This window comes from Acartia tonsa, chromosome 15 (genome assembly GCF_053477335.1).
Source record: "Acartia tonsa isolate MP-2025a chromosome 15, ASM5347733v1, whole genome shotgun sequence".
Taxonomy (NCBI): domain Eukaryota; kingdom Metazoa; phylum Arthropoda; class Copepoda; order Calanoida; family Acartiidae; genus Acartia; species Acartia tonsa.
In genome coordinates this window covers 1,467,514-1,482,268 of record NC_137274.1, presented here as the reverse complement: position 1 = coordinate 1,482,268, position 14,755 = coordinate 1,467,514, and the positions used below count along the sequence as shown (strand labels likewise).

Below are 14,755 nucleotides of genomic sequence, written 5' to 3'. Positions count from 1 at the left end.
ATTTTTTTAAAATTACACTGGCGCATTTTTTTAATTTAGTTTCGCGGATTTTCTGATATTAAAATTAAATATTTTTCCAGTATGGCTAGGAAACCGATTAATATCCGCTGGATTAGAACGGAGGTTGGTCAGTCATACTGAAAAATCATGTATAGCGTTGCATTACAATCAATTTTCCACGAATATTAATATAAAAATCAAAAAATTAATACCAGATTTGATAGCCTGTGCCTTCGAACCGTCGTGGGGATGATAAAATTAGTTTTTAATTATTCTTTTCAATATCCGCGAAAAGCTGTCTATAATACGATGCGATTATAATCCAGTAGTTTAGCCCCTAGAGGCAAAACTGGTATAAATTTTTTGAGTTTACTTTCAATATTCGTGGAAAATTAAGAAGCCATACATAATCTTCTTGTACGGCTGAGAACCGTTTCATATCCATCGGATATTAATATCGGTTTCAAAGCTTACCTAGAAATTTATATCGCTCATGAAAACTGCATTTTCCATATATAAAAGTAACAGGATGTCTGTCTGTCTTTAACAAAGGATCTCTCTAAACCACTGAACCCATATGGTAGCTTCTCACAGGTCCAGGGAAGGTTTATAACTATTTTAGGGAAGGGGTTCACCATTCTCCCAAGAAAACTATAAGTACTCCCTCCAACTAAAAAAATGGACGTATGGACTTTCAGATGACTATTATAGAGTTGCAACGCTTCCTAAATCGTACCCAAGTGTTACAGGAATAGTCATGCAAAGTTTGAAATCAATAGGACAATTATAACATTTAAAAAATACCAAATATTTATTATTAATTCTTTTCTGCATGTGGCTGTAATATTTTCATCAGATTTTTGGAAAGACACGTTGCCAGCAAATATTATTTTTTGGGCCAAATTTATAATTTTACACTGGTATCCAAAATTTTAGATCACTACTTTATGTCAGAGAGGAGGGGACATTGGGCTGTTTATTACACTAGTCCTCAAAGCTTTATGATAACGGTTTCTTATTCGTTGGCTTAACAACTTTGAGGATTTTTTTTTGAATTTTGATTGGTTGGTTTTTATTGAGATGAGAGTCCAAATGTTTCAACCACTAATTGTAATCTTCAAAAAGGAGTAATTTTGTGTATCATCATTGGGGATTTATATCAATTTATCGTCCATTGTCTTATCCCCTTAGATCCCTGAATTTTGATTGGTTGGTTCGATAATAAGACAATGGCCGATAAATTGATGTACATCCTCAATGTTGATGCAAATAATTACCCCTTCTGCAGATTATAATTAGTGATTGAAACGTTTGGATACACAACTAAATAAACTAACTGATCAAATTTCAATAAAAGCCCCCAAGCCTAGATTAAGAAAACGTCGTTATCAAACTTTGGGGACTAGTGTAATAAGCAGCCCAATGTCCCCTTCCTCTCTTTATTTTTGTAGTTCTCGAAAAATTGTCCCCTAGAAGATCAAGGTGGTAACATTGACTTGGAATTTGTCCAAAATTATTTGTGTGGCCAAACCTATTTTTCATTTTTTCTCGAAATTTTATTGGACATATGAAACAAAATCAGAGAGAGAGAGAGAGAGAGAGAGAGAAAGAGAGAGAGAGAGAGAAAGAGAGAGAGAGATAGAGGGTGGACGGTGGGCTGTTTATCAAACTAGTCCCCAAAGTTTTATTATAATGTTTTTCTTGTAGATACATATATTAAGAGCCAATATATGTATGTATTGAGTTCTCTCTATAAGTTGGGACATAAAACACCATCCCCCTTCCCCCTCCAGACCATGAGGAAACTTATTGACCAATATATGAGGACTATAATAGCAACCTAAATTGACTACAAAAAATTCCTTTTCCCAATATCCATTTATTCTAAATCTATTATAGTGTTATTTTTATTTTTTGTTTCTCTCTCTCTTTCTCTCTTTCTCCATCTTTCTCTCGCTCTTTCTCTCTTTCTCCTTTTCGCTCCATCTCTTTCTCTCTCTCTCTCTCTCTCTCTCTCTCTGTCTCTCTGTCTCTCTCTCTCTCTCTGGTTTCATTTTTTATTTTCAATTTTTAAAATTATGGCCACATGAAAAAGGGCCAAAAATATTTTGTGCGCATTTGCCGCGTCAAATTATTTTCTCTATTTACCTTGTAAACAGACAGAAAATTATTTTTCCAGAATGGCTTCAAAACCGATTAATATCCGCTGGATTAGAACCGGTTCTCAGCCATACTGAAAAATCATGTATAGCATTATATGACTGACAATTTTCCACGGACATTAAAATGAATTATACTATTTATACCATTATACTATTAATCCCGGGCCTTCTGTCTTTAGTGTCCAATAAAACTGGTTTATTTTCATATTAATATCCGCGGAAAGCTGTCTATAATACGATGCAATAGATAACTATTCTACAGACAAAATAAGTCAACTTTTTCAAGACGTATATTTCATTTGTTTATGGAAAAAACCAGAGAGAGATCTAAAGGGATAAGACAATGGACGATAAAATGTTAGATACATTCCAATTATGAGAAACAAAATTATCCCATCTGTTGATTATAATTATTAGTTGAAAAGTTTTGACACATACAATTTTGTTTATATTTTAATGTATATTTATATTAATTTCTGAAACTCTTTATTTCGAATAATTCTTAATGTTCGTTTGTCATTTTAGAGCCTCGCTGTTGTTATGGATGTTGTCATCATTGTTAGCAAAAAATTAATGAAAATTATTCTCAACTATAGTGAAAGCAAATTTTTGTTTGTTTACTAATTCCTAGGACAACAAAGTACAATAGCATAATAATATTTATTTGGAAATCAACAAATGAGATACAATTAATATTGCATTGGTTTAATAGCCACACTGGCTATGCGGAATTGGTCGACAACTTTCAGTTGTTGGCCCTTCCGTTTTACAATGATACTAGTTACATTCAATTCTATATTTTATTAGATTTATACTATAGTGTGATTGTATCCAACGCTGTATCTTTACATCGTACAGGGGTGTCGTGGGTGTGAATAGGTCACACCCAATCACTGTTGTGATTTTAGTCTAATAAGACCGACGAGCTGCTGCGTTAGTTCACATGTAACTGCTGTCCTTATCCTGAGCCAAGCCCGTTAAGCCTGGTCCAAGCATCAAAGAGCATGACATGTCCAAGAATCTCATTGTCGACCCCGGGGCGTTTAATTGGGTGGGGAGGGTCACAGGGGGAGTGTTTTAGATGTTTAACTTTACTTGTTAAGATTAGGATTGTCATAGATTAGATTATCATAGTGTTGCATAATCTATAATACAAAGTAGAACGATGTCTGTCTGTCTGTCTGTCTGTCTGTCCCTTAAGATCTTGGTAACCACTGAACCGATCGGATTCTACTCTTCATGGTATCTACCTATTGGTCCTGTGGTGGTTTTAAGCTATTTTCTTGGGGGGTGGGACACCCCCAACCCCCCCAAAAACCAAAAAATCCCCCCCCATTTTTTTTTTTTTTTTCAAGGAGATTTCCATGGTCCTTTACGATTTTCGCCATAATTTTTTTTATCACCTCTTGGGGCACAGCCCCTAGAGGCTAGGGGCGAAACCGCTAGTATTAAATATAAGTAATTAAAAATTAATAGAAAAAATTCAAAATAGTAAAAGTAATGTTGTTATTAGAGTTTCTAGTGTGGAGTAGATGACGTCTAGAATTCCAAAATTTAAATATTTAAGCATTGACCAATTTTAATTACAATTTAAATGCGATTTTGACGATAAATCGAATTCGAAGCTATTAGACTCGTTGTACGCATATGCATAAATCTTTCCTTGTTATTTCATTGTGTTTGTGTTTCCGGCGAAAAATGTCTATCTCTATAGTTTTTATTTATTCTCAGCTTATTGGCTAGAAATCCCCACAAATTACAGACAGACAGACAAACAAATTGACAGACGTACATTGTAAGAACAAACAAACACGAACAACATTATTTAGTCAGATACATTTCATCATAATTTATTAGTGTGCACATAAAAAAAAGAAAAAAGAAAGGATGTAATTAAAAACTTGTAAGTAAGTGGTAAGAATTAAATGACTGCTGTGTTGCGTGTGTTTGTTTGCTTGCGTTAGGAGCGAAGTGAAATGGGGAAGCATATGTAGGGGGGTGGATTGAGGCCGGTATCCTTAGGGAAAGAACCATAAGCGAAGCATCTCTATAAGCAAGTCCTAAACATTTACATTCTGATTATTCAGTTCGATCTTACACTATAAGTGTTAATGTTCGTTGGTCCTACCGTTTCAGAGCTTCGCTTTATGGATGTTGTCATCCTTGTTTTTAAATTGATTCATTTGTGTACTAATTTAAATTCTTCTCAATTGAGTGAAAGATTTATGTTAAAAACTATTTGTAGTTCAAATTAATCCATTTTGTAACGCACAAGTATTTATTACCTTTACCTCGAAAGGGCGAGATAGATTCTCCTTCGATTTAAGTAATTAACCTCACTTGCACGACCTTTGTCTGAGAAGTGTACGTGCAGTGCATGGTAGATAGTTGCGCCTGTTTATTGGCCAAGGCATTCCCCTTACTATTTTTGTCGCGCACTTATATAATTTAAAAGCCAGAATTATGAATGTGTGATTTTCTCTGATTTTTTTTGCATATTTCCTCTCGATCTTTCTTTTCTTTGTCATTACAACTGAACATCTGCGCTATAACTCACTTTTTCCCGTTTCATGTTTTTTTTTGTGATTCGCTACAATATCTAGTTTTAGACATACCTGTAAAATACCTCTTATGGACGAGGTTAATGGCCCGAGACCAACACGTTCGAGTCCATCAACCCAGGAATAACTAAGGAGAGCAGTAGTATCCCCTTTTCTGTTAGTTTTAGACATATAATTTGTCTATTTTTACATAGATCAGCTTTTTTTTATTCATGTTTTACGAGAAAATATTTTAATATTTTTTGGTTTTGTCGATTTCTCCTGGGAGAGTGGTTGTAACCTCCCCCAAAATAGTTATAAACCTTTCTCGTATTCATTCGAATCCGGTGGATAGGAACCGGTTCTCATCCATACGAAAAAACTATGTCTAGCATCGTATTATATCCAGCTTTCTACGAATATAGAAATGTACAATCATAAGATTAAAACCAGTTTTTTTAGCCGGTGCCTCCGGCACCTCGGGGCTAAAAAAACTAGTTTTAATCTCATATTAGTACTTTCTATATCCGCGGAAAGCCGTTTATAATACGATGCGAGAAATAACTATTCTAGGACCCTGTAATAGAGAACCATATCGGTTCAGCGGTTCGTGAGATCCCTAAGTACAGACAGACATCCTCTTACTTTTATATTTTTTTCAGATAAAAGACAATGGAGAAGAAAATAGAGGATTTTGTTGTCCATGGAGGCCGTCACACCGAGTACACTATCAAGTAAGTAAATCCGATTAATATCCGCTGGATTAGAACCGGTTCTCAGTCATATACTATCCGCATAATATCCGCGGAAAGCTGTCTATAATACGGAGCGATAAATAACTATGAAAATCATGGATTTTAAGGGATAAGACAATAGATGATTAATTTAATTATAGCCGTAATGATTATGAACAAAATATCCCTTCTGTAGATTAAGATTAAATTGTGGAAAAGTTTGAACACAGCTATCACAATACAATACAAATTTTTGAGCCAACAAATAACAAAATGTGGTTATAAAAGTACCAGTGTAATTTATAGTTCACTGTCCCTTCCCTTTCCCTAAAATAGTTATAAACCTTCCCTGGACCTATGAGAAGCTTTACTGCAAAGGAGAACCATATCGGTTCGGCGGTTAGCAAGATCTTTCTTTACAAACACACAGACATAAATGAAATCCTGTTACTTTAGTATCTATAATACAAAGTAGAACGATGTCTGTCTGTTTGTTTGTTTGTCTGTTTGTTTGTAGCGAAGGATCTTGCTAACCGTTGAACCGATCGGGTTCTCCTTTACAGGGTAGCTTCTCATAGGTCCCGGGAAGGTTTATAACTATTTTCTTGGGGGGTGGGACACCCCCAACCCCCCAAAAAAGGAAAAATACCCCCCCCCAAAAAAAAAAAAAAAAATTTTCTTTTTAAAACTAAAAATAAAATACCTAGTGAAGTCGACTAACCCCCCCCCCCCCAAAAAAAAAAAAAAAATTTTTCTTTTTTATTTTAAATCTAAAATACGAAAATTGGTTTGATCAAACCTCTTGGGGCAAAGCCCCTAGAGGCTAGGGGCGAATCCGCTAGTAAGGATAATAAAGTAACAGGATGTCTATCTGTTTTTTAAGAAAAAGAAGGAAAAAAAGAGGGGGAAGGGATTTTTTCTAGGGGTGATTTCTCTTCTTAGGAGGCTGATTGTACCTTTCTCTTAAATAGCTTCTCTGTAAAGGAGAACCATATCGGTTCTGCGGTTAGCGAGATCTTTTGGTACACACACAGATATCCTGGTACTTTCAATATGCAAGATTGTTTCTAAACCGATTACCTATTTTCACTTGAGTAGAACTGGTTCTAACTATTACTGAAAAATCATGTATCGTAACGTTATTACATACAGTTTGTTTAATTTTACTAAAATTAAATTAAAAATCATGAAATTAATACCCAAGGTCCTGGCTAACAAAACTGGTTTAAATCTTAACATTTTTCATTTTAATATCCGCGGAAAGCTGTCTATAGTAAGTGGGAAAAACGCGAATTTCTCGGCTGCTATTTAAGATAAACGGCTGAAATTTTTTGTGAATATTCCCTATTAACCTTGAAGTATACAATTTACTGTCTGTCCGTCTGTCTTTCTCGGACGGTCATCCTATTATACAAAGTAGTAGGTACTATGTCTGTTAGTCTATCTGTCTGAAGCTTAAGATCTCGGTAACCGCTGAACCGATTGGGTTCTACTCTTCTGGGAATTATATACCTACTGGTTCTGTGGCTATTTTCTTGGGGGATGGGACACCCCCCCTCCCAAATAAAAATAACCTTTTTTAGGAAGGTAGGTACCTAAATTTTTTTTTTATTTTTTTTTCAATTACCTCTTGGGGGCAAATAAAATGATCTAAAACCCCAATGATATTTGACAGAATGACCCATTTTTTCAGGTACATTAGTCAACTGTTGGAAAAAGATTCTGGCTTTCCCTCGCACCTGGTCGACGCGCTGCTCTCCATCAGAAGCCATGCGGAACAGGCATATAGAGTACTCATTATGAATTGGTACCCAAAGTTTCATAAATTGGTACCCAGAACTTTATAAAATGGTACCCAAAAAAAATGACAGAGAGTCAGAGAGGTCTAAATAACAACCTAAAAATTGTAAAAAAAAATCTCCCATCAACTTTTTGTAAAATCCACGAAATAAGAAATAGTTAAGAAAGAGAGATTTTTAATTTCTTTTTACAATTTTTAATTTTTTCGTAGTTTTTTTTTAGCTTATTTGGCTAGGTGGCTTCGGGCGCGTAGCTAGGCAGGCCAGAGAGCTGCAACGGCCATGCTCATTATTAACAGTTGAGGCTATCTTCTTGAAGTAATGGTCTTGAGGCTATTTTATCCGAGAATATTTTGTCAAAATCCATTTTACGTAATCTGTATCAGGTAAAATCCGTAAAGGTTGTGAGTTTTAAGGTAAAAAACAGTAGTAGAACGATGAAAAATTATGTTATTTTTTTAATTTGTCTATAGTTCTATTCAATAATAAATGCACATAAAATACTACTATTTTTGAGCCTTAAACCACACACCTTTACGGATTTTATCCTCAACCTTCTTTTCCCTTTATGTACAATTTGTACATCTCCAATTTCCCCTCTTGTAGATTGAAATTAGTGGTTTAAACGTTTGGACACTCAACTTAATGAATCAACTAATCAAAATTGATTAAAGTCCCAGAAGTTGTCAAGCCAATGAATAAGAAAATGTCATTATAAAACTTTGAGGACTAGGGTAATAACCAGCCCATTGTCCCCTCCCTCCCTGGTATAAACTACTTACATGATAGTACATTAGAGTACCCAAAGTATACTAGAGTACCCAAAGTACACTAGAGTACCCAAAGTACACTAAAGTACCCAAAGTATACACTAGAGTACCCAAAGTACACTAGAGTACCCAAAATACACTAGAGTACCCAAAGTACACTAAAGTACCCTAAGTACACTAGAGTACCCAAAGTGCACTAGAGTACCCAAAGTACACTAGAGTACCCAAAGTACACTAGAGTACCCAAAGTACACTAGAGTACCTAAAGTATACTAGAGTACCCAAAGTATTCTAAAGTACCCAAAGTACACTAAAGTACCCAAAGTACACTAGAGTACCCAAAGTACACTAGAGTACCCAAAGTACACTAAAGTACCCAAAGTACACTAGAGTACCCAAAGTACACTAAAGTACCCAAAGTACACTAGAGTACCCAAAGTACACTAGAGTACCCAAAGTATACTAGAGTACCCAAAGTACACTAGAGTACCCAAAGTACACTAGAGTACCCAAAGTATACTAGAGTACCCAAAGTACAACTAAAGTACCCAAAGTTCCCTCCCTCCCTGTGTATGACGTACTCTATACTCTGCAGGACAAACAAAACTATCTCAGCCTACAAGCTTTCATAACTGCACAGGTAACCAGACTAATATCCGCTGGATTAGAACCGGTTCACAGCTATTCTATCCGCATAGTATCCGCGGAAAGCTGTCTATAATACGGAGCGATAAAATTTCTATAACATCCAGGGATCTAAAGGGATAAGACAATGGTAGATAAATTGAAGTAAATCCACTATGATACACAAAATTACCTCTTCTGTAGATTACATTTATTGGTTGAAACGTATGGAGACTCAACTTTCTCAATCAAAATTCAATAAAGGTCCCAAAGTTGTTAACGTAAAAAGAACTTTAATATAAAAATTTGGGGACTAGTGTAAATAACAGCCCAATGTCCCCTCCCTTTATGCGTGCAATCAAAGATAACAATATTGCATAGCCCAATTGACAACCAAAACTTTGACTGAAAGTTTTTCTTGGTATTTGGAAAACTACAAGGTAGAATTTGTGTATTTCAAATAGCAGCCGAGAAAATCACATTTTCACCTTTGGGTTATGGATTGGCTTATTTCTAGCTTCAAACCTTGCGGGCCCTAATCCTGTGGTACACTAATCCTGTGTGGCTACCCTGTACCTAATATAACCTAACCTAACCAAACCTAAATTCACAATATAAACACGAAGAAGAAAAACTACTCCACTATATTAATATTCTAAACTAGCGGATACGCCTCTAGAGGCCTCTAGGAGCATTTGAAGAGAGGAGAGCTGAATTTGATAAAATAGTTAATCCTTCCATGGACCCATGAGAGTCTTCCCTGTAAAGGAGAACCATAAGTTGGATCAGCAGTTAGCGAGATCCTTCGGTACAGACAAACTGATTCTGTTAAGGATTTTAAGGATTAATTGCTCGACTTAGCACTTAGAGGTTAACCACCTTTTTAAAAGCGAAGCTTTTCTATAATTAGGGTCGGTCAGTCCGTCCGTCAGTCAGTCCGTCCGTCCGTCAGTCCGTAACGGTTAGCTCTTTTCGTTAAGTTAGGCATGTTAGAGTTGTCCTATCGATTTCAAACTTTTGTTTTGTTTAGGAATCCAAACGACAAGACAACAAGGATGAAACAGACCTTCGTGATCAGCTAGACCTAGATCTTTCTTCTAAGGTAAAGCTTTCCTTTTAAAAAAGTAACAGGTTTGTATGTGTGTGTGTATGTGTGTAAATGGACCTAGATCTTTCTTCAAAGGTAAAGCTTAGGTACCTAATAAAAAAGTAAGTTGATGTATGTTTGTGTGTGTGTGTGTGTGTGTTTGTAAATGGACCTAAACATTTTGATTTTTGACAAAGGTAAAGCTGTCGTCCGTTTAAAAAAGTAACACGATGTATCTTTGCGTGTCTGTGTGTTTGTGTGTGTGAGTGTCTGTGTGTGTAAATTTGTGTATGTGTGTGTGTGTGTGTGTGTATGTATGATGATTAGGTATAGCCAACATGCGAAATAAATCTAAAATGGTATTTTGGGGACAGATACTAATAGTCTTTTTTACGAAGCGTTGCCCCCTAAAACAACGAAAAAAATCAGCTGAGAAATAAAAATTATCTTCCTTTTAAAAACGAGAAAAGTACCAATATTATAAGGCTAAACCGTTAATCTATAATACAAAGTAGAACGATGTCTCTCTGTTTGTACCGAAGGATCTCGCTAACCGCTGAACCGATATGGTTCTCCATTACAGTGTAGCTTCTCATAGGTCCTGGGAAGGTTTATAGCTATTTTGTGGAAGGTTACCTCCACCATACCAACAGAAAACGCTATAAATTCAAAAAATATATTGCGCCACATATATAGAGATTTATACAGCTGATCTGATTGAAAAGAAAACATTTTATGTGCCCCTAGAGGCCTCTAGGTGGCGTAGCTGCTATTGATGAATAAATCAATTATTTTATTTTCAGGAGCCTAAAACTGCTCAGTCCTTTCTTCAAGACGAGAAAGAGGTAATAATAACGGATACCTATATAAGATAAAAAATCTTTTCGGCCAAAAAAATCAGCTAAGTATTTATCTGACAGCTTAGTAACTTCACAGCTGCACAACAAAACTGGGTTAAATCTTATAATTTTTCATTTTAAAATCCGCGAAAAGCTGTTTATGTTACGATTTAGGCGAATGCAGCCGCGGTGCATTAAAAACTGGATATAATACGATACGATACATGATTTTTCAGTATGGCCTAGAACGGTTTCTAATCCAGCGGACATTAATCGGTTTCGAAGCCATACTGAAAATATATTTCTCCTTGTATGTGTTTTTATTATTATCGTATAGTATTATAGACAGCTTTCCGCGGATATAATGCGGATAGTATTCTTAGAACCAGTTCTAATCCAGCGCATTTTAGGCCGCTGCAGCCACGGTGCAGCCAGTGGGATCTGGTGATGATCTGTTCCTGTTGGAGGTAAGTCAATCCGTCTGTCTGTCTGTCCATCTGTCTGTTTGTTTGTCAGTCTTTCTGTTTGTCCGTCTGTCTGTCTGTTTGTCTGTCTTTTTTACTGTTTGTCTGTCTGTCTGTTTGTCTGTCTGTTTGTCTGTTTGTCTGTTTGTCTGTCTGTCTGTCTGTCTGTCTGTCTGTTTGTCTGTCTGTCTGTCTGCCTGTCTGTCTGTCTGTCTGTCTGTCTGTCTGTCTGTCTGTCTGTCTGTCTGTCTGTCTGTATGTCTGTCTGTCTGTCTGTCTGTCTGTCTGTCTGTCTGTCTGTCTGTCTGTCTGTCTGTTTGTCTGTCTGTTTTTCTGGCTGTATGTCCGTCTGTGCGTTCGTCTCTCTGTCTTTCATTCTGTCCGGCCATCTGTCAGTTTGTCTGTCTGTCTGTCTTTCTGCTTGTCTATCTCTTTGCCTGTCCGCCTGTCTGTCTGTCCCTAAGTCCCTCCCTCCATCTAAACTTAATAAGCAGAGAATTATTTTGTAAGTCTGAACAAGATTATAGATAAAAACGATTTTATTTTAGAGATGCCTTATTTATAATACTGTACCTTGTTGTCCTAGGAATCATTATTCCAAAAATCAGATAAACAGGATAATTTAATTATACTATTGGTACAAAATTTATTGTTAAAAAAAGTAAAAAAAAATCTGCATGTTTTAAATGGATGTACGTACGGACGATTATAGAGTAGCTATTCTTCTTAAATCATACCTAACTGTTAAAGGAATCATCATGCAAAGTTTAAAATACCTCGATAGGACAAATCTAACATGCCTAAATTAAAAAAAAGCTATCTGTCTCGGACGGACGGACGTACGGACCTATCCTAATTATAGAAAAGCTTTGCTTTAAAAAAAACACACCTGTTTATAAAGGACTGCACAGCTTTTATACATATAGTATAATCCTTGTAATAAAGTAACAGGATGTTTGTCCGTCTGTCCCTTAAGATCTCGGCAACCACTGAACCGATCGGATTCTACTCTTCAGGGAATATGCCTATTGGTCCTTTCGTGGTTTTAGGCTATTTTCTTGGGGGGTGGGAAACCCACAACCCCTCCAAAAACAAATAAATTTCCTTGACATTTTTTTGTGGCAGTTATTTCAAAATAAATGGCAGCACCAGAAATTCTTAACTTTTTTTTAAATTACCTCTTAGGGCAAAGCCCCTAGAGGCTAGGGGCAAAGCCTCTAGTCCTTATAATAAAGTAACAGGATGTTTGTGTGTTTGTCTGTTTTACCGAAGGATCTCGCTAACCGCTGAACCGATCGGGTTCTCCTTAACAGGGTAGCTTCTCAAAGGTCCCGGAAAGGTTTATAATTAATTAGCTAAAACCATAACTAACACCATCAATCGGCGAAAAAAAATATTTTTGGTAAATAGCTGAATTTAAAATGGCTTGAAAAGAAATAATTTTACCTTTACGTGTCCCTAGATGCCTCTAGGGGCATAGCCTCCAGTCCTATGGTATAAAGTAGTAATGAGTTTTGTCTAAAGTAGGTAAAGATTTTGGAAATTGCTGGTCAGAATTTTCAGTGAAGCTTTATTAATGTTTCCTTGGTTTGGTTTTAGGCTATTTTACTGATATCTTCCACTCTTTCCTAGAGGTTAGGGACGAAGCTTCTAGTGTATGGATGTAGAATGGATGTAGAATGGATGTAGAATATACGTGGAAATATTGACAGGGGAAAAATTCTCTTCAATTTTGCTTGCTAACATGGAACTCATTAATTGGTTAGTTTGTTCATACAGTAGGAGGGGAGAGGATGGGGTTTGGAAGGGTTGAATTGTTATTTTAGCCCGCTGCGTGTTTCCCTTTAGAGGCCTTTAGGAGGGGAGAGTTTAATTCGATAACCCAATTTTTTAATTTAGATTTAAAATAAAGTTTTTATGTCAATTATAGTTTATGAAAAAAATTTGTGGGGGGTTAATTTTTATTTAGGTGCGATTTCTCTTGCGATGTAGTACACATACTCCCCCAAAATAGTTATAAACCTTCCCAGGACCTATAACAAGCTACCCTGTTAAAGCGATTAGCAGGATCATTCAGTACAAACAGACAGACATACCTCCTGTTATTTTATTTTAAGGGTTAAATGCGGGGCTACCCAGTAACCAATATACCTGAAGGAAAAAACGAACCAACAAAAAAACTATGTTTTTAATTTAATTTTCAAATTGCCCAGGGATCTAAAGGGATAAGACATTGGCCGATAAATTGATGTATATCCCCAATGATGATACACAAAATTACTCCATCTGTAGATTACTATTAGTTACTTAAACGTTTGGACACTCAACTTAATGAACCAACCAATCAAAATTTAATAAATGCTCCCAAATTTGTTAAGCCAATGAATAAGAAAATGTTCTTTAAAAACGTTTGGGACTAGTGTAAGAAACAGCTGAGCTCAATGTCCCCAGAAATGCCCATAATTTTTTTTTTTTTGATCAAATTTCAAGCGCTTTTATGGACGTTGTAATTCTTGTATTTAAACATATGCTATTTGATAATTATTAAAAGCGAAACTTTTCTATAATTAGGGTCGGTACATCTGTCCGTAACGGATAGCTCTAAAAGTTAATTTTGGCATGTTAGAATTGTCTTAGCGATTGTAAACTTTGCATGGTGATTCCTGTATTAGTTAGGAAAAAGCGTAGCAACTCTATAATCCATACCAGAATGTCCGTACATCCCTTAAAAACATGTTGATTTTAACTTGTTTTATAACAACTTTTTATGTTATATAATTATCCTATTTATCCAATTTTTGGAATACTGATTCCTAGAACAACAAAGTATGATATTATAAGCGAAGCATCTCTGTAATAACGGCCTAATCCTGCATTTTACAGTATTGCTAAAAATTTGTTTAGACTTATACATTTATAATCTGCTTATTCCGTTCTGATACTGTACAAGTGTTAATGTTCGTTTGTCCTACCGTTTCAGAGCATCGCTTTTATGGATGTTGTCATCCTTGTTAAACCTATATGTTTGAAACACTTTATTTTTTTTTCAATAGTTAGATTTCTCTTTTGTGATGTATGAAATTTTCAGTGAAGATTCCTATAACATATTTAACATTGTTTTGTCCGTCTTTTTGTATGTCATGGGCTGTTTATTACACTAGTCTCCAAAGTTTTATAATAACATTTTCTTATTCGTTGGCTTAACAACTTTGTCGGCTTAATTTGTTGGTTCTTAAGTTGATTGTCAAAACGTTTAATCCACTAATTGTAATCTACAAAAGGGGTAATTTTGTGTATTGGCCATTGTATTGTTTTAGTAGCGAAGCTACTCTATGATTCACTTTCACTGTTTGTCCGCCCTTCCGTCAGTTAGAGCGTAATTCAATTGGGGATGGGGGGGGGGGGATGTGCTTTGTAAATGCGACTTTATTGGCTTTTATTTAAGATAGACGGCTGATTTTTTGTGTGTAAAGATTTCCTATACTAATGAGTATCCAGTATGTAATATACTTTGTCCGTCGTCCTGCCAGTCATGCTACTAAATATGAATATATCTGTAATAGAAAGTAGAATGATGTCTCTCTGTCTGTCCGTCCCATAAGATCTCGGTAACCACTGAACCGATTGATTTCTACCCTTTAGGGAATATACCTACTGGTCCTGTGTTGGTTTTAGGTTATTTTCTTGAGGGGGGGGGGGGGACACCCTTACCCTTCCAAAAATTTTTTAGGAATAT

General features: G+C 35.8%; 1 protein-coding gene across 2 annotated transcripts in view; it reads left to right on the top strand.

The window, feature by feature from the left end:
- Positions 1-5,336: 5,336 nt before the first annotated feature.
- LOC145306830 (uncharacterized) overlaps positions 5,337-14,755 on the top strand; it is a 14,038-nt gene continuing 4,619 nt past the window's right edge. For both annotated transcript variants that reach the window (XM_080149141.1, XM_080149140.1), the window contains exons 1-6: positions 5,337-5,436; positions 7,130-7,217; positions 8,601-8,645; positions 9,660-9,731; positions 10,520-10,561; positions 10,966-11,022. In XM_080149141.1, the coding sequence (XP_080005267.1) occupies positions 5,375-5,436; positions 7,130-7,217; positions 8,601-8,645; positions 9,660-9,731; positions 10,520-10,561; positions 10,966-11,022 (366 nt within the window). In that variant the 5' untranslated portion in view covers positions 5,337-5,374. The remainder of the gene's footprint in view (positions 5,437-7,129; positions 7,218-8,600; positions 8,646-9,659; positions 9,732-10,519; positions 10,562-10,965; positions 11,023-14,755) is intronic.